The 23273-nt window shown below is 39.0% G+C and overlaps 1 protein-coding gene across 7 annotated transcripts in view; it reads right to left on the bottom strand.

The window, feature by feature from the left end:
- The window catches only part of ZBBX (zinc finger B-box domain containing), a 129399-nt gene that overhangs the window by 44145 nt on the left and 61981 nt on the right, over nt 1-23273 (bottom strand). For all 7 annotated transcript variants that reach the window (XM_070373710.1, XM_070373725.1, XM_070373720.1 and 4 more), the window contains 2 exons: nt 20952-21126; nt 5603-5723 (listed from right to left, as the gene is read on the bottom strand). In XM_070373710.1, the coding sequence (XP_070229811.1) occupies nt 5603-5723; nt 20952-21126 (296 nt within the window). The remainder of the gene's footprint in view (nt 1-5602; nt 5724-20951; nt 21127-23273) is intronic.

The following is a 23273-nucleotide window of genomic DNA, read 5'->3' as shown; positions in this document are numbered from 1 at the left end:
TCACAATTTGCAAAGACACCAAAAATTTAATGATCTCCTGGCAAATTGTGACTGTGAATTTTCCCAATATATGCAATGTATATGTCAGTACACTCCAAAATATTTATATATTATCCAGATTTGAAGAGCATGTCATGTTACATCCACAATTTAATTAAGTGATGGAAAATATTAGAGAGTAAAGGTCAAAGACAAACTGGCATCTGGCCACTGGAAACCTCTTTCCAGTTTGATGTGAAAATACTTTATAAAAATTCAATTATTGATACACATACATGTACTAATATCTATATACTCCTTCATGAAGTTAAAACATCAACTTTTAGGGGCAAAACTCTGAACCAAAGCCTTGTACAGTCCAGATAATAGAGTACTGGAGCTGAAGGGGCCCCTTAGATCTATTTCAAACTTAGTGTTTTGCAGGTGAGAAAATGTGGACCAGGAGAATTAAAGTGATTTGCCCATGAACAAACAACTAGCTAGTGAACAAATTAAGTCTGCACTCTGGATATTAAGACCCTAGCACCATTGCTCTGCTAAAAGATCATGCCACATAAATAAAAGACGACATATGCTTTAAAATAGGATTACCTCACCAGATTCTCCTTTTTTTTAAAATTTAAACAAATATATACCCAGCATTGACCAGTTCATTGGGGAAACTAAACTGACCAAATCATTCTTGAAATGAGTGTTCTAAATTTATTCTGTGAATCACTACAGGCCTGTTAGCCTCAGAATCACCAGAGAAAATCTTTTTTTAAATGCAAAGCCTCAGACAATCCTTAAAAACATTGATTTTTAGGTTTGCCTCAGACGATCCTTAAAAACACTGATTTGTCTGAGGTTGGGTAGAGAAATCAGCATTTTCACTTGCCCCCATACTTCTGATGATCAGCTAGACCTGAGAAGCAGATATAATTAAAATAGGGGGGTTGGAGTAGAAATACCAACTAATTGATAATATCCATCCTTAAAATACTGCAAATACAAATTGTATGATCCCTTTCATGAAACTTTCCTAGCATTTAAAAGATCCACTAGAAAAAAAGGAAAATTACACCAGTGGGACTTCATCAAGCTAAAAAGTTTCTGCACAGCAAAGGAAACATTGACGAAATGAAAATGAAGACAACCTATCAAATGAAAAAAGATATCTGTAAATCATATATTTAATAAGGAATTGACATTGAAAGTACACAAATGACTCATACAACTCAACAAAAAAAAAAAAAACACCTAACAACCCAATTTAAAATAGGCAGAGACTCTGAATAGACATTTTTCCAAACAAGACACACTGATGGCCAATAGATATACGAAAAGTTGCTCAACATCACTGATCATCAGGGAAACACAAATTGAAACCACAATGAGATACCATCTCAATGAGATATCACCTGCTAGAATGGCTATTGTCATTAAGAATAGAAAACAACAAATGCTGGAGAAGACAAGGAGAAATAAGAAACTTATACCCTGTTGGTGGGAATGAAAAACAGTGCACCTGCTATGGAAAACAGAATAGAACTACCATATGATTTACTTATTCCACTTCTGGATATTTATTTGAAGGGAATGAAAATATTAATTTTAAAAGGTATAACAGGAAGTACCAGTATATGTCCAAAGGATCATCTAACAGGGAGATCACTCATTCATCTAAACAGAAGACTTGAGCTATTACCCAAGAAAATGGAAGAGTGGTCCTGAAGTTATTTCAGAAATTATCAAGGCTATCCCTCCCATTGGGTTTCCCAGGTGGCTCACCAGTAGATAATTCAACTACCAATGCAGGAGATGTGGGCTCGATCCAATCCCTGGGTCAGGAAAATCCCCTGGAGAAGGAAATGGCAACTCACTCCAGCGTTCTTGCCTGGGAAATCCCATGAACAGGGGAGCCTGGCAGGCTACAGTCCATGGGGTCACAACAGAATTAGACACAACTTAACAACTAAATAATAAAAAATCCTTCCCATAACACAGAATCTCCAATGCAGTAATGTCCAGTAAAACCCTGAGGGTAAGGCTGCCCTTATGATCCCAGACTAGAACAATCATAATTCCAGGTCAGGGCAATCACAACCATGTGACCCATCTCAGAGTCATCAGAGGAATGGGGCCACCCAAAGTCATGGGGATGGCAAAACAGGTAGAGCCACCTGGAACCTTGGGGGCCCAGCCCTTGCCACACCAGGCTCAAGGCAGCACTACTGCCTCAGTGTGTCCAGAAGAGGGCTTTCCACCCAGTGGGCCTGGACAGCAGAGCACTGACAAAGGAAAATTCTCAAGAGTTAAGGTCTAACAGCATTGTCTTGTTAGGTTTCAGACTTGCTCAGGACTTGTTCCTTTTTTATTCCCAATTTCTCCCTTTGGAATAGGAATATCTATCCTATGCTTGTCCCACCATTGTATCTCAGAAGCACAGAACATATTTGATTACACAGATTCACAGTTAGAGAGAAATCTATCTCAGAATGAATCATGCATTGAATCTCACCCGCATCTGATTCAGATGATATTTAGATAAGATTTTAGAATTAAGAGTAGAATTTTGAGGTGACAGTGAGACGACTTAAGACGTTGGAGTCTATTGGGACAGAATGAAAATATTCTTTAAATGGGAAGGTCATAAACTGTGGAAGGCCAAGAGCAGAAAGCTCTGTTCTGAATGTCTGTGTCCCCACAAAATTTGTACATTGAAACTCTAACCTCCATGGTGATGGTACTAGGTGGTGAGCATTTGGGGGGTGACTTGTTCAAGACAGTAGATGCCTCATGAATGGGATTAGTGCCCTTATAAAAGAAACCCAAGAGAGACCTCTCACCCCTTCTGCCCTTTGAGGACACAGTGAGAAGACAACCCAGTCACCAAGTCTGCTGGCACTTTGATCTTGGACTTCCCAGCCTTAAGAACTGTGAAAAACAAACATCTTTATAAGCCACCCAGTCTATGCTATTCTAATAGCATGAACAGACCACGACATTCGTATTAAGGCAAGAGTGATTTTATAGCAGAGAATATTGGTGAGCACCACGTCAACTATGTGTTCAAGGTTAACAATCTGGTGATGAGATCTACCGACAGTACAGTCATGTGATATCATGCAGTAAGAAAGGCACCTCCTCTCTCATTCTTCCTCAAAATGTATAACCTCAATCTTATTATGAAAAAACAGGAACCAGACCCACAGTGAGTATATTCTATGAAACACCTGACAAGTACTCATGTCCATATCATGCAAGACAAGGAAAGAGCAAGGAGTTGCAATGGAGAAGGAGATAGGACAAAACTGCACTCTGAGACCCTAAATTGACTCCTGAAACAGAATAAGGATGTTAGTGAAAAACTGCTGAAATTCAAATAAAGTGTGTAGTTTAGTGATTCATATTGTACCAGTGTTAATTTTTTGGTATTGATATATGCTGTGATTATATAAGATGTTGCCATTAGGGAATGCTGAATGGATGATATGTAGAAATTCTTCATACTGCTTTGTAACTCTTAATTGCATGCCTTATTTCAAAATAAAAAAATTGAAAGAAAAGGAATATATCCATGAAAAACAGTTGAAGGGATATGGTAATCTGTCAAATAAAAGCTTCAAAAAAGGCATGAAGACTGATTTTTAAAATATGAATTTAAATATGATTTGAAATATGATGTGAATTTTAAATATGATTTTAAAATAGGAAAGGATATCATTAAGAGGAGAAAGTCAATTTGGTCTGTACTATATATTGTCACCCTGCTTATTTAACTTCTATGCAAAGTACATCATGAGAAACGCTGGGCTGGAAGAAGCACAAGCTGGAATCAAGAGTGCCGGGAGAAATATCAATAACGTCAGACATGCAGATGACACCACCCTTACGGCCGAAAGTGAAGAGGAACTAAAAAGCCTCTTGATGAAAGTGAAAAAGGAGACTGAAAAAGTTGGCTTAAAGCTCAACATTCAGAAAAAGAAGATCATGGCATCTGGTCCCATCACTTCATGGGAAATAGATGGGGAAACAGTGGAAACAGTGTCAGACTTTATTTTTTGGGGGCTCCAAAATCACGGCAGATGGTGATTGCAGCCATGAAATTAAAAGATGCTTACTCCTTGGAAGGAAAGTTATGACCAACCAAGATAGTATATTCAAAAGCAGAGACATTACTTTGCCAACAAAGGTTCGTCTAGTCAAGGCTATGGTTTTTCCAGTGGTCATGTATGGATGCAAGAGTTGGACTGTGAAGAAGGCTGAGCGCCGAAGAATTGATGCTTTTGAACTGTGGTGTTGGAGAAGACTCTTGAGAGTCCCTTGGACTGCAAGGAGATCCAACCAGTCCATTCTGAAGGAGATCAGCCCTGGGATTTCTTTGGAAGGAATGATGCTAAAGCTGAAACTCCAGTACTTTGGCCACCTCATGTGAAGAGTTGACTCATTGGAAAAGACTCTGATGCTGGGAGGGATTGGGGGCAGGAGGAGAAGGGGACGACAGAGGATGAAATGGCTGGATGGCATCACCGACTCGATGGACGTGAGTTTGAGTGAACTCTGGGAGTTGGTGATGGACAGGGAGGCCTGGCGTGCTGCAATTCATGGGGTCACAAAGAGTCAGATACGAGTGAGTGACTGAACTGAACTGAACTGGTTTAACTGGCAGAATTGGGCCCAAGTTTAGCAACTAATCAGAAAAAAGTGACAGTTCACTAGGAGATATTATAGCAGGCAGAATGTTCCAAAGATGGAGGGAGCCATCTCAGGAGATGGTTTTGCATTACTGGAAGTGAAACAAGAGTTTGAAAACCACTCTTCTGGTATATTCCAGACATGTTTTCTAACACCTTACATGCCAAAATGCGGTTCAGAGACTAGCATTATCCATAATAATATCACATTGGAGCTGTTAGAAATTCAGAAATGCAAGATCTCAGGCTTGGCCCATACCTACTGAAGAAGAATCTATGCTTTGCCATAGTCTCTAGCTGACTCACAGGCAAGTGTGAGCCTCACTGCTACAGGGCAAACCAAGCTCCTGGCCTTTAAAGGTACCTCCCGCTATGGTTCTTATATCATGGTAAAATTATGAACGACTCCAACATGTACCCAATCGTTTTGGTTTGATATTTAATAGTTTAACTTTCGAAAAATTTATGAAATGGTGCAGTTAATGATACAGTTTTTGAATAAAATACATTTGAATACTATTAATAAAACTATAAAATTAAAAGTCTGGTTAACTTAAAAGTACTTTCAAAGTTTCTGAAGAGTATAGCCTCAAAAATCACCTTTCAAAGTAAGCTTTCATGTATTGCATTATTTTTGCTATTTTTTAAAAACTATGTACTGTAGTTGTGCCTTTTTTTCCCCACATACATATTTTCACTTAGACAGACCCTAAATCAATCATGCATTATATACATAAATTGAATTAAAATTCTTATCAGTATGGTAGAAGCTTCACAGGGACTTAATATTGCTTTAAAATTATTTACACAGATGTAAAGTACATAAATAACACTGCTACAAAAAAAAGCATGTCACACAAGAAAGAAACAGAAATAGCTTTTACATTTCTTATTGATAATGCAAAAAAAAAAAAATCAGAAAATACCTTCTATGTTTTTTAAGCCATAATTTTTCCATGTAGGATAGACTATCTTCCTTAAATTCAATAGTAAGTGGTTCTGTCCAAATTTTCAGATTAGTTTGTACTTCACATTCTTCCAATGAATCTTAAAAAAAAAACATAATATGCATAATTAATATAACCTAGGATACAAATTACCATATCTCTCAAGATACAGAGCTCATCATTTTTGAGGCAAAGGTGCCTTGATATTTGTCTATACAATCAATAGTTCTAGGCTTAAATGCTGTAAAAATGCCAAATATTAGTGATGTATTATATTTTTATAGTTTTCTTCAATAATTTCTTGGGAAAGAAGTCTTATGATTCAGAATGTTTTTAAAGCAGCTAATTATTTTACACAACAAAGATAAAAACACATAGATTCATTATATATTCTATAAAGGCATACACACAGAAAGGCATGTATTACAGCCACTGACAATAATATTTACACATTATGGGAAATAGAAAATAAATAACTCAGAATGGCACCTGGAGGAGACAACTGTCCTCATGAATTTATATCTACATGGCAATTTACTTCCAGATGCTTAGGATGTTTCTGAAGTACTACTAAATTAAAAGCACCATTCAGACATATTTAAAACTGATGGAGATTTCTGGGAAAAAAAAAAAAAACAAGAGCAGTGTAAATCCAGATTTTCTCATCTCTCCACCCTCCTAAATATTAGACCCTTCTCCAAACTGACCATAATAGCAGGAAAAATCTTGGAGAAAATAGAGAAGCAGTAAAGAGGGAAACAATTATTCTTTCATAGACTGAAACTAGAGAATAATCCAAAGTGCATACTGCAGGTTTTAATAAATAGCTTTTAGAAACAGCCAAATGCCAACTATGAAAATAAACCAAAAGAATGTGTCATTTACTCCCGTTCTTGCCACAGTATAGAAGAGTGCTGAATAAAGCAATTAGAAGGTGTACTTTGCCAACAAAGCTCTGTATAGTCAATGCTATGGTTTTTCCTGTAGTTATGTACAGATGTGAGAGTTGGACCATAAAGGCTGAGAAAGTGAAAGTCACTGAAAAGTGAAAGTGAAAGTCACTCAGTCCTGTCTGATAAAGAAGGCTGAGCACCAAAGAATTGATGCTTTTGAACTGTGGTATTGGAGAAGACCCGAGAGTCCCTTGGACTGCAAGATCAAACCAGTCAATGCTAAAGGAAATCAGTCCTGAATATTCATTGGAAGGATTGATGCTGAAACTAAAGCTCCAATACTTAGAGCTTAAAGTCTCCAATACTTAAAGCTCCAATACTTAAAGCTATAAAGTCGTCACCTTATACGAAGAGACGACTCATTGGAAAAGACCCTGATGCTGGGAAACATTGAAGGCAGGAGGAGAAGGGGACGACAGAGGATAAGATGATTGGATGGCATCACTGACTCAATGGACATGAATGTGAGCAAACTCCAGGAGACAGTGAAAGACAGGGAAGCCTGGCATGCTGCAGTCCATGGGGTCGCAAATAGTCGGGCACAACTGAACAACTGAGAAGCACCACCAGGATACATAAACTAAAAGAGCAGGAGTCAAGGAGAACAAGTCATAGGAGAAAGAAAAGCCCTCCACTGTGAGTCCTCCTTTTCATGAGGAAAAAAAAAAAAAAAAAATTCCAACAGGAAAGCTGAAAGTAAAACAATGAGGACTTTTTTTTTTTTCTGGCCAAGTCAAGCCACTGACTTGAGCGATAATCCCCAAGTTTAGGAGGGTGATGAGGAGGAAGGAGATGAAGCAGCTGGCCTGTGCCCCACTCTCCTCCCATCAAGAATGGCACATTCCCAGGAAATAAGATGGCAGGTGGCCTGGGTTAACTTGATTGTGAATATGCTAACTAGACCTTCTGGCACTTTTCACTTTCATGCATTGGAGAAGGAAATGGCAACCCACTCCAGTGTTCTTGCCTGGAGAATCTCAGGGACAGTGGAGCCTGGTGGGCTGCTGTCTATGGGGTCGCACGGAGTCGGACACAACTGAAGCGACTTAGCAGTAGCAGCAGACTTTCTGGCAAATGGATTAATGATATTTTCTAGAAAGAGTCTTTAGCTATGTAATGCATTAAGCAGGATAATCTTTGAAGTTGCTTATAGAAAACAAATCTAGAACACATGGATTTATGAGGCATGCCTCCCTGAACAATGCCATGCAAGCTCTGTAACTTAGGTTTTGGTTTGCTCCCTTGTTTAATGGTTCCCTGGCTACCTTTAGTGTGAGATGTTCCATTGTTTATACTGAAGGAATGATAGGTACTTTGCTTAATAGACAACACTTTTAAAAGCCTTAAGATACAAATTTGCCCAAAGTGTTTAAGGAACAACCAAGAGGCCAGTTGTGTGTGTGTTTATTTGTTCGGTTGTGTCCAACTCTTTGCAACCCTTTGGACTGTAGCCTGCTAGACTTCTCTGTCCATGGAACTCTTTGGGCAAGAATACTTGAGTGGGTAGCCATTCCCTTCTCCAGGGGATCTTCCCGACTCAAGGATCAAACCCGGGTTTTCTGCACTGCAGACAGATTCTGTACCCACTGAGTCATCAGGGAAGCCGTAATATTAGTGAACCTTCTAGGTCATTATAAGTACTTGCCTTTCACACTGAAGGAAATGAGATTTTGGAGTTCACTAAAACATAATCAATAACACAAATAACTAGGAAACTTGAAAATTCAAAGCTAATGACCAAGATACATGGGAAAACACAATGTCATGTGTAGTGAGGTACACAAATTATATATACAATTTCATCTGTATCAGGCCAGCAATTTTTTTTTAAGCTGCCAATTTGTGTTGGTGATAATGGGAAGCAGCCAGACTATTTATACACTGCAAGAGGGAGTACTAATACATTGGTAAATAATTCAAGTTTACCTAGTAGAAGTGAAGACATGGATACCCCCATAATCCAGCTATTTTACTCCTAGGAATAGAACCCAGAAAAGTGTGCATATGAGAGCTAGGAGACCTGGGTAACAATATTCTTAACAGCAGTGTTTGCTGGGTAGGGTTAAGGGTACAAGTGATGTTGAAGGATTCAGAAAGTAAAAATTATGAAAAGCTGTTACCAACCCTAGACTTGAGAGAACAATGTAGGAAAACTTTGTAAGAATAACTGAAAGCAATGGCTGTGGATGAAAGGTCATCTGAGTGTTGCTTTCTAACATAAGCAGAGAATGCAGTCACGGCAAAAATCTCAGCACATGAAGAGGGAGAGTAAATACTTCAACCTCTTTCCTCTCCCAAATGGGAATCAACCCAGACAATCGTCAATGTTTAAACAGGTAAACAGTGGTATAAGCAGAGACCTGTTAAGCAGTGACATGAATGAAATACAGCTATGCACATCTTTATGGGTAAATCTCAGTAAATAATCTTGAAAATATTAAACCAGTTGTAAAAGAATAATATACAGCTTTCCATTTACACAGTGTTTGTGTGTGTGCTCAGTCACTCAGCCGTGTCCGGCTCTTTGTATCCCTTTGTACTGTAGCCCACCAGGCTCCTCTGTCCATGGAATTTTTCAGGCAAAAATACTGGAGTGGGTTGCCATTTCCTCCTCAGCAATATCTTCCAGACCCAGGAACTGAATAGTGTCTCCTTTGTCTCCTGCATTGCAAGCAGATTCCTTCCTGCTGAGTCACTAGGGAAGCCCATCAGTTCAGTTCAGTTAAGTCACTCAGTCATGTCCGACTCTTTGCAACCCCATGAATTGCAGCACGCCAGGCCTCCCTGTCCATCACCAACTCCTGGACTTCACCCAAACTCCTGTGCATCGAGTCAGTGATGCCATCCAGCCATCTCATCCTCTGTCATCCCCTTCTCCTCCTGCCCCCAATCCCTTCCAGCATCAGAGTCTTTTCCAATGAGTCAACTCTTCACATGAGGTAGCCAAAGTACTGGAGTTTCAGCTTCAGCATCAGTCCTTCCAATGAACACCCAGGACTGATCTCCTTCCGGATGGACTGGTTGGATCTCCTTGCAGTCCAAGGAACTCTCAAGAGTCTTCTCCAACACCAGAGTTCAAAAGCATCAATTCTTCAGCGCTCAGCTTTCTTCACAGTCCAACTCTCATATCCATATATGACCACAGGAAAACCATAGCCTTGACTAGATGGACCTTTGTTGGCAAAGTAATGTCTCTGCTTTTGAATATGCTGTCTAGGTTGGTCATAACTTTCCTTCCAAGGAGTAAGCATCTTTTAATTTCATGGCTGCAGTCACCATCTGCAGTGATTTTGGATCCCCCCAAAATAAAGTCTGACACTGTTTCCACTGTTTCCCATCTATTTGCCATGAAGTGATGGGACCGGATGCCATGATCTTAGTTTTCTGAATGTTGAGCTTTAAGCCAACTTTTTCAGTCTCCTTTTTCACTTTCATCAAGAGGCTTTTTAGTTCCTCTTCACTTTCTGCCACCATGTTTAAATACATGCTAGTTTAACAATATATTGTTTAGAGAAGCATACATGCAATAAACCACAGGAAATTAAGGGAATGAGAAGTACAAAATCCAACCTAGTGATAATCTCTTAAAGGGAGGGAAGAGGGCGAGAAGAGGTTCTTATTGCATTGTTTTTCTCTATAAAGTATATAAATTTTATAAATATTCTTTTTATCTACTATCTTAGAAAAAGGAAAATATTTATAAATGTATACATACAATATACATACACAAAAACAGTAATATTTATAATACTTTGAGGCAAAATAATCACATATTTTATCAACAGAAGTTCTCATCTTGATGATTTCTCCACAACAACCACACTGTGATTCCTCTCTAGCTTATTGTGCTACAACAGTTTTCCTTGTTCTCTAAGATCCAGCCATACACGTCTCCCTTCAGTTGCATTAACACAATATGGAACTCTCCATCATGGAGTGCTTTGCACATGTTAATCTGTCTCTACGTTTCAACTCATTTTCTAGACCTCAACTTGAACCTTGGCTTCTTAGAAATCCTTTTTTTGATCATTAGTATAAGTCAAAGTCCTAACAGGAAAGAGAAAACTCAAAGGGGTAATTAGAAGAAGGCCAAATGAAGGAACTAACTTATAATCAGGGAGTAGAGCTGAGCAAACAAGTGATGTTGAAGCACTCAGAGGCCAAAAATAGTGGAAAGCTGTTACCAACCTTAGGCTTGAGAGGACAAAGTGTTGTAAGTAGTTATGGAAAGCAATAATTGTGAACAAAAGGTAATCTGAGTGTTGCTAATAACATAGGCGGACAATGCAGTGACTGCAAAATCTGAGTACATCAACAAAGAGAGGGAGAGTGATACCTCTCCCTTTTCTTCTCACCTTCAATGTTTTGCTGGTGTCTCCAATTAGCCAAACCCAACTAGAAGCCAGAGAACAAGGGAGCTATGCGATGCAGTCTCTAGAGTCAGCCTCTAGAGGCATCAGTTCAGTTCAGTTCAGTTCAGTCGCTCAGTAGTGTCCGACTCTTTGCAACCCCATGAATCGCAGCACACCAGGCCTCCCTGTCCATCACCAACTCCCAGAGTTCACTCAGACTCACGTCCATCGAGTCAGTGATGCCATCCAGCCATCTCAACCTCTGTCCTCCCCTTCTCCTCCTGCACCCAATCCCTCCCAGCATCAGGGTCTTTTCCAATGAGTCAACTCTTCACATGAGGTGGCCAAAGTACTGGAGTTTCAGCTTCAGCATCATTCCTTCCAAAGAACACCCAGGGCTGATCTCCTTCCGGATGGACTGGTCGGATCTCCTTGCAGTCCAAGGGACTCTCAAGAGTCTTCTCCAACACCACAGTTCAAAAACATCAATTCTTCAGCGCTCAGCTTTCTTCACAATCCAACTCTCACATCCATACATGACCACTGGGAAAACCATAGCCTTGACTAGACGGACCTTTGTTGGCAAAGTAATGTCTCTGCTTTTGAATATGCTATCTAGGTTGGTCATAACTTTCCTTCCAAGGAGTAAGCATCTTTTAATTTCATGGCTGCAGTCACCATCTGCAGTGATTTTGGAGCCCTAAAAAATAAAGTTTGCCACTGTTTCCACTGTTCCCCATCTATTTCCCATGAAATGATGGGACCAGATGCCATGACCTTCGTTTTCTGAATGTTGAGCTTTAAGTCAACTTTTTCACTCTCCTTTTTCACTTTCATCGGGAGGCTTTTTAGTTCCTCTTCACTTCTGCCATAAGGGTGGTGTCATCTGCATATCTGAGGATATTGATATTTCTCCTGGCAATCTTGATTCTAGCTTGTGCTTCTTCCAGCCCAGCGTTTCTCATGATGTACTCTGCATCGAAGTTAAATAAGCAGGGTGACAATATACAGCCTTGACATACTCCTTGTCCTATTTGGAACCAGTCTATTGTTCCATGTCCAGTTCTAACTGTTGCTTCCTGATCTGCATATAGGTTTCTCAAGAGGCAGGTCAGGTGGCCTGGTATTCCCATCTCTTTCAGAATTTTCCACAGTTTATTGTGATCCACACAGTCAAAGGCTTTGGCATAGTCAATAAAGCAGAAATAGATGTTTTTCTGGAACTGTCTTGCTTTTTCCATGTTCCAGCAGATGTTGGCAATTTGATCTCTGGTTCCTCTGCCTTTTCTAAAACCAGCTTGAACATTTGGAGGTTCACGGTTCACGTATTGCTGAAGCCTGGCTTGGAGAATTTTGAGCATTACACTACTGGCATGTGAGATGAGTGCAATTGTGCAGTAGTTTGAGCATTCTTGGGCATTGCCTTTCTTTGGGATTGGAATGAAAACTGACCTTTTCCAGTCCTGTGGCCACTGCTGAGTTTTCCAAATTTGCTGGCATATTGAGTGCAGCAGTTTCACAGCATCATCTTTCAGGATTTGGAATAGCTCAACTGGAATTCCATCACCTCCACTAGCTTTGTTCATAGTGATGCTTTCTAAGGCCCACTTGACTTCACATTCCAGGATGTCTGGCTCTAGGTCAGTGATCATACCATTGTGATTATCTGGGTCGTGAAGATCTTTTTTGTACAGCTCTTCTATGTATTCTTGTCACCTCTTCTTAGTATCTTCTGCTTCTGTTAGGTCCATACCATTTCTGTCCTTTATTGAGCTCATCTTTGCATGAAGTATTTCTTTGGTATCTCTAATTTTCTTGAAGAGATCTCTAGTCTTTCCCATTCTGTTGTTTTCCTGTATTTCTTTGCATTGATTGCTGAGGAAGGCTTTCTTATCTCTTGCTATTCTTTGGAACTCTGCATTCAGATGCTTATATCTTTCCTTTTCTCCTTTGCTTTTTGCTTCTCTTCTCTTCACAGCTATTTGTTAGGCCTCCCCAGACAGCCATTTTGCTTTTTTGCATTTCTTTTCCATGGAGATGGTCTTGATCCCTGTCTCCTGTACTATGTCATGAACCTCAGTCCATAGTTCATCAGGCACTCTATCAGATCTAGGCCCTTAAATCTATTTCTCACTTCCACTGTACAAATCATAAGGGATTTGATTTAGGTCATACCTGAATGGTCTAGTGGTTTTCCCTACTTTCTTCAATTTAAGAGGCATAGAATCAGGTAAAAATAAGAGAAAATGAATCCAGAGAGACAGTCTACTTAGTTTGCATCTAAACCTCCATTTGTATGTCTGTTTCTCTGCAGAAAGCAAGGAAGAGCAGTAGTGTGCTCAGTCGTGTCTGACTCTTTGAGACCCCATGGACTGTAGCCCACCAGCCTCCTCTGTCCATGGTATTTTTCAGTCAAGAATACTGGAGTGGGTTGCCACCTCTTACTCCAGGGATAGAACCCGTGTCTCGCGTCTCTAGTATCGGTAGGTGGATTCTTTACCACCAGCAAAAAAAGCAAACAAAACAACAAAAAACCTGAGTCGTGTCTGAAGCACATAGAAAACACAAAGTTCTGTAGTATGAAGCACATAGAAAATACAAAGTTTTCACTGGGTATCATGGTGAAAGCCACTTAGTCATGTCTGACTCTTTGTGAGCCCATGGACAATATGGTTCATGGACTTCTCCATGGCAGAATACTGAAGTGGGTAACTGTTCCCTTGTCCAGGGGATCTTCGCAATGCAGGGATTGAACCCAGGTCTACCACATTGCAGGTGGATTCTTTACTAGCTGAGCCACGAGATTTCAATGTAGTGACAATTCCAACTAAATTTAAATGTTAGATACCAGCAGTATGTGTCATATTAGTATGGAGGAAAAACAGGGGAAAAAAATAATTACTCAACATAAAACATAGCTGCCATAATTCTTCATTTTGTAGCTGGTTTTGGCTCAGTTGTAAAGAATCAACCTGCAATGCAGGAGACTCAGGTTCAGTCCCTGTGTTGGGAAGATCCCATGAAGAAGGACATGGTACTCACTCCAGTGTTCTTGTCTGGGAAATCCCATGGACAGAGGAGCCTGGCAGGCTACAATCCATGGGGTCATAAAAGAGTCAGACATGACTTAGCAACTAAACAATAACAACTGAATCCTGCCTTGATTTGATTACCATAGCTTCCTTCTTTCACCACCTATTCAATGTTCACCTTACTATCTGCTGATATCTTTTAGCTGGTGGAGTGTCTCAAATCTTCATTGCCAGAGATTCAAGACCATACCCTTCTTTTCACTGGGCTACCACATTTTTTTTCCAATGAACATTATTACTGAACACAGGAAAACAATTAAGTTTGCTGCTGATTTGTTTGCAGATAAAGTCTATCTTTTCTTGACTGTATGATAACAATCCAAGCGTTCCTTCATGCTTGTGCTGAAACAACATGGTCAGTACAGTGACACTTGCTGACTATTAATTCAGTGTGATGAGCCCTCAATGGCAAGGGGTAGTCTCAGCTTCCTGTTACTGGAGGTTCTGCTAGAGTTTCATGTAATGCACGGTACCCTGAAGGAAAAGCACCCCAAACTCACAAGATGTTGTTTCTCAACTGGAACCCATAGTGAACCCATACAGGCTGTTCTATAAAACTATCAAGCCTGCTGGATAGTGCTGCACATGGTAAGATGAGTGAATTTCATGGGTATGAGCCTATTTCTATACCTCTTTCATAACAAAATGAGTGTCTTGCTCTCAGACACTCATTGTGTGAGATACCATGGTGACAAAATAAAGCTTCTGCTGGCAGACACACTACAGGAAGAGAAGGCAAATCTTTTTCTGAAATACATAGCTTCTTTCTGTGAGAACAAATTACTGCCCATGATGGAAAGGGTCCAATATAATCATTCTGTAACAGATACTCCCTGTTCACCAAATCCACTTAGCATCATGACATCAATCTAATAATCAAGCATTATCTTCTGTGTAATAGCAAGACAATCAAGGTTCTTTGGGACTATATAATGCTAGAAAGCTGGAGAATTAATGGAGGTCTGGAGCAAGATTGTGAATGTATACCATAACATCTACCATATGATATCAAACTATTTCTGATTATATTTATTGATAGAAATAGAAAAGAATAATATTTGATATTGGAGCAGCAAACTATAACCTTTGCACCAAATGTGGTCCACCATTTCTGTATGGCTTTCAAGGTAAGAGTAGTTTCTACATATTTTAATGGTTGAAAAAAGTCAAAACAAAGATAATATATTGCAACATGTGAAAATTACATAAAATTCAAATTTGCTTCAAAGACAAGATTCTATTCAAAAACAGTCACACTCATTTCTTAATATATTGTCTTTCATGTTACAATGGCAGAGTTGTATGACCCTTATGAGTGGACCTCAAAGCTTAAAATATTTAAAGTGATGGATATAGAAAATTATAGAAAAATTAGCCGCTGGGTTAGGTTAGTAGCTGTCTCTCCTCCAACCATAGAGAATGTGTTGGTTTTCTCCAGTAAAGATGCTGCATCCAGTAAAGCAACTATGACCTGTATCGTCGTCATCTGATCAAGTTTACTCTAACTTGCAGTCATTTTCTAAGATCATTGGCTTTTGTACCAAATACACAAGTTAAATGGAAATGTGCTTCCCTGCTAGCTCAGCTGGTAAAGAATCCACCTACAATGCAAGAGACCCAGGTTCAATCCCTGGGTGGGAAAATCCCCTGGAGAAGGATGTGGCAACCCACTCCAGTATCCTTGCCTGGAAATTCTTCTGGACAGAGAAGCCTGGCAGGCTACAGTCCACGGGGTCGCCAAGAGTCAGACACAACTTGGCGACTAAACCATCATAATAAAAAGCAGTATTCCTGCATCTTTCAAGTCTTTGATGTTGCCATTAATCTTTGCAATTCCCAGAAACTGCAACCCCCTGGTTTTGCTTCCAGCATGGTATTTTAGCATGCACACTGACAAAGAAGGAAGACAGTTCTAGGGTCTTCTACTTATGTACAACCATAACAATCGCCATGCCACAGGTCAGACCATCAATATAGGCATTATTAATGTTACTAAGTATATCCATTCCCATTATATAATCAAGACTGGGAAAATAACCACATAATGGTCCCACTGGCCCGTGGACAAGACAGAATAAAGACAAGACTCCATCTATCACTCTACTTCTATAAATCTCTAACACTGACTGGTGGATTATGATGGTACTAAGGGTCTCCAGAGATAACTGTCAGTTCAGACCCAGGGTCTAATAAACCCTCTGGAAGTTTGGGCATTGTCTTTCCTCACTGCATGTTTATTCTGGTGGTGTCCCTGGTGGCTCACACAGTAAAGAATCTGCCTGCAATGCAGGAGACCAGGGTTCAATCCCTGGTTCAGGAAGATCCCCTGAAGAAGGTAATGGCTATCCATTCCAGTATTCTTGCCTGGAGAACTCCATGGATAGAGGAGCCTGGCAGGCTACAGTCCAAAGAGTCGAACATAACTGAGCAACTAACACTTTCACTTTCACACTTTTACTTTCCTGGTAAATAGCTGTAAATTCTGTAGTGAAATTATAGAGGAAGATGCATCGTATACCCTGTGGCTACACTACAAAACTTTGCAAAAGGACCTAGCATCTATCTCAAGGGGCCTCAGATCTGTGGCCTGGCTTAGGGCTGGGAACTTTATAAAAACTCTGAATTCCCAATACAGTAGCTTAAGACGGGTCTCTGCATCAGATAGAAATTTTCTACTCAGAAAAAAACAGGAGAGTATACAAAATTTTTTCATTCCTATGTACCCCAATTAGTATCACAGATCTCTGTGAACTGAAACAATCAATTACTAGTCTTCCTTACCCCTTATTTTGGTAATTTTTTCACTAAAACTTTGATAATTATATACCAACTTCTGGCCTCTACCATTCCAGGTTGCTATGATTCCTTTGAAATTAGGCAGTCAATTCCATCTAAGTATCTCCATCTGCAATCTTTAGCCTATAGAGGAAAGCTACAACACATCAGTTCTTCTATCATTTTTTAAATACTATGTCTTCAAAGTGCACCAATCATAAAGGTATTTCTATAGAAGACTTAGTCCCTTTCAAAGTAGAAGAGTAAAAAAATAAATAAAAATGTGAAAACACAAAAAAAGGGCACATAAAATAAGAGTCATTGAGAGTAATACTGGGGTACATACTAAAACAGGGTATTCAAACAAAATCTTGGAAATATTAACAAAATTGATGTATCATGAACAACATAGGGAATATATTTGAAAGAAAGAACATCATTAAGAAGAAAATCAAATTCTAATTGTGAAGAAGGTGCATGATATTTGACATTAGGAATTAAACTATGTTTCAAAAGAGCAGTAAACAGGAGAGTTCCCTCATTGGAAAAAAGAATGAAAATAGAAACCACAAAATTAAACACTTTCAACTAAGCTACATGATTTAAATTTATTATCTAGCATTTTGTCCTTAATGAAAAGCAGTTGGAAAGCTCAAAAAGATTCTGAGTAATAAAATTAATAAATTAAATACTCTAAAAGTATAATTTCCCTCAAAAGAACCTGGCAAACAAGGCAAAGACTCTGCACACTTCAGTCATCCAGGTCTTCAGTGTCTAGAATATGGTTGTAAAAATAACCAAGGAAAAATAAAAACAAGAAATATTTCTTCAAAAAGAAAGAAAAACAAGAAAAATTAATTATCCCCCTGAACTTCACAGCAGTCCTTGAAATATATTTCTCAAGACACATATAAAAAAAAGTTATTTACTTTACTGTCTCATAGATCCTCTTGTTTTATATGTTGTAATTACAGTTCAATAAAGGAACAGTTGTTCTAACAAAAACTTTCTGCTAGAACAGGAGGAGCTGAAAGAATCCAATTCTCTATTCACTTGACAGTCTGAATTTATGCAGGAAACAAAGGCAAATATATCCCCAAGGCCCATTCAATTCAGTTCCGTTCAGTCACTCAGTCGTGTCCGACTCTTGGAGACCCCATGAACTGCAGCACGCCAGGCCTCCCTGCCCATCACCAACTCCCAGAGCTTACTCAAACTCATGTCCATCTAGTCTGTGATGCCATCCAACCATCTCATCCTCTGTCGTCCCCTTCTCCTCCTGCCTTCAATCTTTCCCAGCATCAGGGTCTTTTCGAGTGAGTCAGTTCTTCGCATCAGGTGGCTAAAGTATTGGAGTTTCAGCTTCAGCATCAGTCCTTCCAATGAATGTTCAGGACTAATTTCCTTTGGGATTGACTGATTGGATCTCCCTGCAGTCCAAGGGACTCTCAAGAGTCTTCTCCAACTCCACATTTCAAAAACATCAATTCTTTGGCACTCAGCTTTCTTTATAGTCCAACTCTCACATCCATACATGACTACTGGAAAGACCAAAGCTTTGACTAGACAGAACTTTGTTGGCAAAGTAATGTCTCTGCTTTTTAATTTGCTGTCTAAGTTGGTCATAGCTTTTTTCCCCAAGAAGCGTCTTTTAATTTCATGGCTGCAGTCACCATCTGCAGTGATTTTGGAGCCCAGAAAAATAAAGTCTGCCACTGTTTCCATTGTTTCCCTATTTGCCATGAAGTGATGAGACCAGATGCCATGATCTTAGTTTTCTGAATGTTTTAGTTTTTTGAGTTTTAAGCCAACTTTTTCACTCCCCTCCTTCACTTTCATCAAGAGGCTCTTTTGTTCTTGGATTTCTGCCATAAGTAAAAAACACTTATGAAAAGGCAAAGAAGCCCACTCAGGGTTCTATAAATATTAAACCACTAAACCAATGGTCACACAGTGACTACTGTGTGACTACTTGAAGAGTTATATCAAACTATTATCCCAATGTTAATAGCTTCTGAACACTGCATTTATATTCACAGAGAATGGAGATAAAATCAGTTTTATTTTAAAGCATTCACTTTATTTATTTTTTTTTGCAGATGTGATTTTTTTTTTTAACTTTACAATATTGTATTGGTTTTGCCATATATCAACATGAATCCGCCACAGGTTTACACGTGTTCCCCATCCTGAACCCTCCTCCCTCCTCCCTCCCCATACCATCCCTCTGAGTCGTCCCAGTGCACCAGCCCCAAGCATCCAGTATCGTTCATCAAACCTGGACTGGCGACTCATTTCATATATGATATTATTCATGTTTCAATGCCATTCGCCCAAATCTTCCCACCCTCTCCCTCTCCCACAAAGTTCACAAGACTGTTCTATACATCAGCATCTCTTTTGCTGTCTCATATACAGGGTTATTGTTACCATCTTTCTAAATTCCATTATATATGTGTTAGTATACTGTATTGGTGTTTTTCTTTCTGGCTTACTTCACTCTGTATAATAGGCTCCAGTTTCATCCACCTCATTAGAACTGATTCAAATGTATTCTTTTTAATGGTTGAGTAATACTCCATTGTGTATATGTACCACTGCTTTCTTATCTATTCATCTGCTGATGGACATCTAGGTGGCTGCCATGTCCGGGCTATTATAAACAGTGCTGCAATGAACATTGGGTACACGTGTCTCTTTCAATTATGGTTTCCTCAGTGTGTATGCCCAGCAATGGGATTGCTGGATCATAAGGCAGTTCTATTTCCAGTTTTTTAAGGAATCTCCACACTGTTCTCCATAGTGGCTGTACTAGTTTGCCTTCCCACCAACAGTGTAAGAGTGTTCCCTTTTCTCCACACCCTCTCCAGCATTTATTGCTTGTAGACTTTTGGATCACAGCCATTCTGACTGGCGTGAAATGGTACCTCATAGTGGTTTTGATTTGCATTTCTCTGATAATGAGTGATGTTGAGCATCTTTTCATGTGTTTGTTAGCCATCTGTATGTCTTCTTTGGAGAAATGTCTATTTAGTTCTTTGGTCCATTTTTTTATTGGGTCATTTATTTTTCTGGAGTTGAGCTGCAGGAGTTGCTTGTATAGTTTTGAGATTAGTTGTTTGTCAGTTGCTTCAAATGCTATTATTTTCTCCCATTCTGAAGGCTGTCTTTTCACCTTGCTTAGAGTTTCTTTTGTTGTGCAGAAGAAGCTTTTAAGTTTAATTAGGTCCCATTTGTTTATTTTTGCTTTTATTTCCAATATTCTGGGAGGTAGGTCATAGAGAATCCTGCTGTGATGTATTACTAGAACTAATCAATGAATATAGTAAAGTTGCAGGATATAAAATCAACACACAGAAATCCCTTGCATTCCTATACATTAATAATGAGAAAATAGAAAGAGAAATTAAGGAAACAATTCCATTCACCATTGCAATGAAAAGAATAAAATACTTAGGAATATATCTACCTAAAGAAACTAAAGACCTATATATAGAAAACTATAAAACACTGGTGAAAGAAATCAAAGAGGACACTAATAGATGGAGAAATATACCATGTTCATGATTGGAAGAATCAATATAGTGAAAATGAGTATACTACCCAAAGCAATTTATAGATTCAATGCAATCCCTATCAAGCTACCAACAGTATTCTTCACAGAGCTAGAACAAATAATTTTACAATTTGTATGGAAATACAAAAAACCTTGAATAGCCAAAGCAATCTTGAGAAAGAAGAATGGAACTGGAGGAATCAACCTGCCTGACTTCAGGGTCTACTACAAAGCCACAGTCATCAAGATAGTATGGTACTGGCACAAAGACAGAAATATAGATCAATGGAACAAAATAGAAAGCCCAGAAATAAATCCATGCACCTATGGACACCTTATCTTTGACAAAGGAGGCAAGAATATACAATGGATTAAAGACAATCTCTTTAACAAGTGGTGCTGGGAAAACTGGTCAACCACTTGTAAAAGAATGAAACTAGAACACTTTCTAACACCATACACAAAAATAAACTCAAAATGGATTAAAGATCTAAATGTAAGACCAGAAACTATAAAACTCCTAGAGGAGAACATAGGCAAAACACTCTCCGACATACATCACAGCATTCACTTTATTTAAAAAAAAAAAAAAAACTGTACCTGATTTTGCTGCATGTAAGTTCTGTGTCTCTTTGTCATCATGATGTCCAGTTCTCCACTGACTTAAAACTTTCTGAAAGGATTGGGCAGAAGCTTCTTCATTGAAAGGCACTTCGCTCAAGGGCTTGTCTCTTGGATTCGCACATTCTTCTTTTTTTGTTGTTGGATCTTCTACCTAAACCAATTAAAAGTATATCTAAGTGTGCTTTACCAAATGTTCTGTATCTTAAAATACAGGTAACACTAATTATTGAGCATTGTGAAATCACACATTTTTTTTTACTTCAAATGTTTTTTTATTTGTACTTATTTATGTGCTTTTCTGATTTCTTTAAAACTCTACAGACAGTTATATATGGTATCTTTGGAAATATTAAACCTAAAGCCTACAGGATTGAGGATTTGTCACTATGTTATTCATGAGGGTTTTCTCTGGAAAGCAGTGACAGCCTTGCATTTAACCCTACTTCTCCAATCTCCTGCTCCCTGCAACCTCCCCACAGCAGAAAGAGCAGTTTCATTACCATGTAAATCTGAGATGGTTCCTCTGCTCCAAACCCTCCAAGACTGAAACCCTCAGTTCCTACCAGGACTTACAAGGTTGTACACAAGCTTGTCTTCCCCTGCCTTTCACTCCACTTCCTCCAGTTCTCCCCTTCATTCACCGTGTTCCAGCCAAACTTCTCTTCTTGCAATTCTAGGAACCCATCAAGCATATCCACTCGAGGGCCTCATACTAGCTGTAGCTAATGCCTGAAATGATCCTTCTCCATATTTTCATACAGTCATTCCACTCATTTCATTCAGTCTTGGATCAATGTCACCTGCTCAGAGAATAAGCAATGACCTTACTGATGACATAAAAACAAAGTCATTTCCCCCACTTTCAGATCCCTTATCTGTTTTATTTTTCTCCCAGTAATTTACATCCATGTGAATTTACTCTACATGTGTGTTTACTGCTGATCTCTCCCCATTAGAATGTAATGGGATCAAGAATGTTGACTGTTTCTTCAGGGCCAAGAGCAGTAACTGGCACAAAGCAGGTGCTCATTAAAAGTCAGTTGAATGAATGGACATATCAATTAATGTATATGAAACATTGTCTGCTTTTCAGTATAATGCTGGAGAGAAAGGAGAATGCAGTACAAAATACAGATTTACTGTGAATACACAAAAGAAAATGAAGGTACGGCTTGGCAGTTATCCAGTGAATCAGAGAAAACAGCAAAATTGGGGAACTAAAGCAAAATAAGTTCCACAACAGTTCTGAATTATAAAGTGTGGATTACCTACACTGATCAAATTGCTAAAGCTCCATGTGTACCTTCTAGATACAACAGTAGAATCCACTATGTTCAGCACTTATTTGCAAAATAAATAGGCACATTGTTAGAGAACAATTGAGAGAAGATTGTTAAATATGTGCATATATAAAATTCAACATAAACAAAAACCGTCTGGAACCTACAAACACTATGCTAGTCATTGCCATGAAACACAGGTTACTAAATCCACAATAGAAACAGAAGCAAAGAACAAAAATTTAACTCAGAGAAACAAGAATCCCATGGGCAAAAAGTGGCAAGGGCAGTATTCTAGAGCAAAAGAATGATAGAGTGGGTAGACTATTAGAGTGGGTAGCCATTCCTTTCTCCAGGGGAACTTCCCAACCCATGGATTGAACCTGGGTCTCCTGCATTGCAGGCAGATTCTTTACCATCTGGGCCACCAGGGAAATTCACAGAGCAAAAAGTGAGATATGAGAAAATATTAAGGGTAGAAGGATGAACAGAGGCAGATTGTGAAGGATCCCCCCACTATCCAGAGAAAATTACACTTAAGTATATTGGAAATGCAAAGCTACTGTAGAATCCCACACAGTAGTGTGGGAGAGAAAGAAATTGGAGAATAGTGAGTTCAAATGCAAGGAAACCAATTAAAATCCACATCCATTTGTCAGTATCAGCATTACAAACACATAACCCTCTTCACCTAGGAATTTTAGGATTTTATCACACACACACATACATATACAAAACAATATTTTTCAAAATTATTCTTTATACTATAGTTCATACTTGCAAAAGATTGAAACAGTGTAAATACTGAGCAACAGAAAACAGCTTAAAAAGTTATCTCATATCTAATAAATGGAGTATTTCAGCTGGTAAAGAATCCACCTGCAATGCAGGAGACCCCGGTTCTATTCCTGGGTCTGGAAGATCCCCTCGAGAAGGGATAGGCTACTCACTCCAGTATTCCTGGGCTTCCGTGGTGGCTCAGACAATAAAGAATCTGCCTGCAATGTAGGAGACCTGG

Source organism: Bos mutus, chromosome 1 (genome assembly GCF_027580195.1).
Source record: "Bos mutus isolate GX-2022 chromosome 1, NWIPB_WYAK_1.1, whole genome shotgun sequence".
Lineage (NCBI taxonomy): Eukaryota > Metazoa > Chordata > Mammalia > Artiodactyla > Bovidae > Bos > Bos mutus.
The sequence above is the reverse complement of the archived record's forward strand: the minus strand, read 5'-3'. Positions and strand labels throughout refer to the sequence as shown.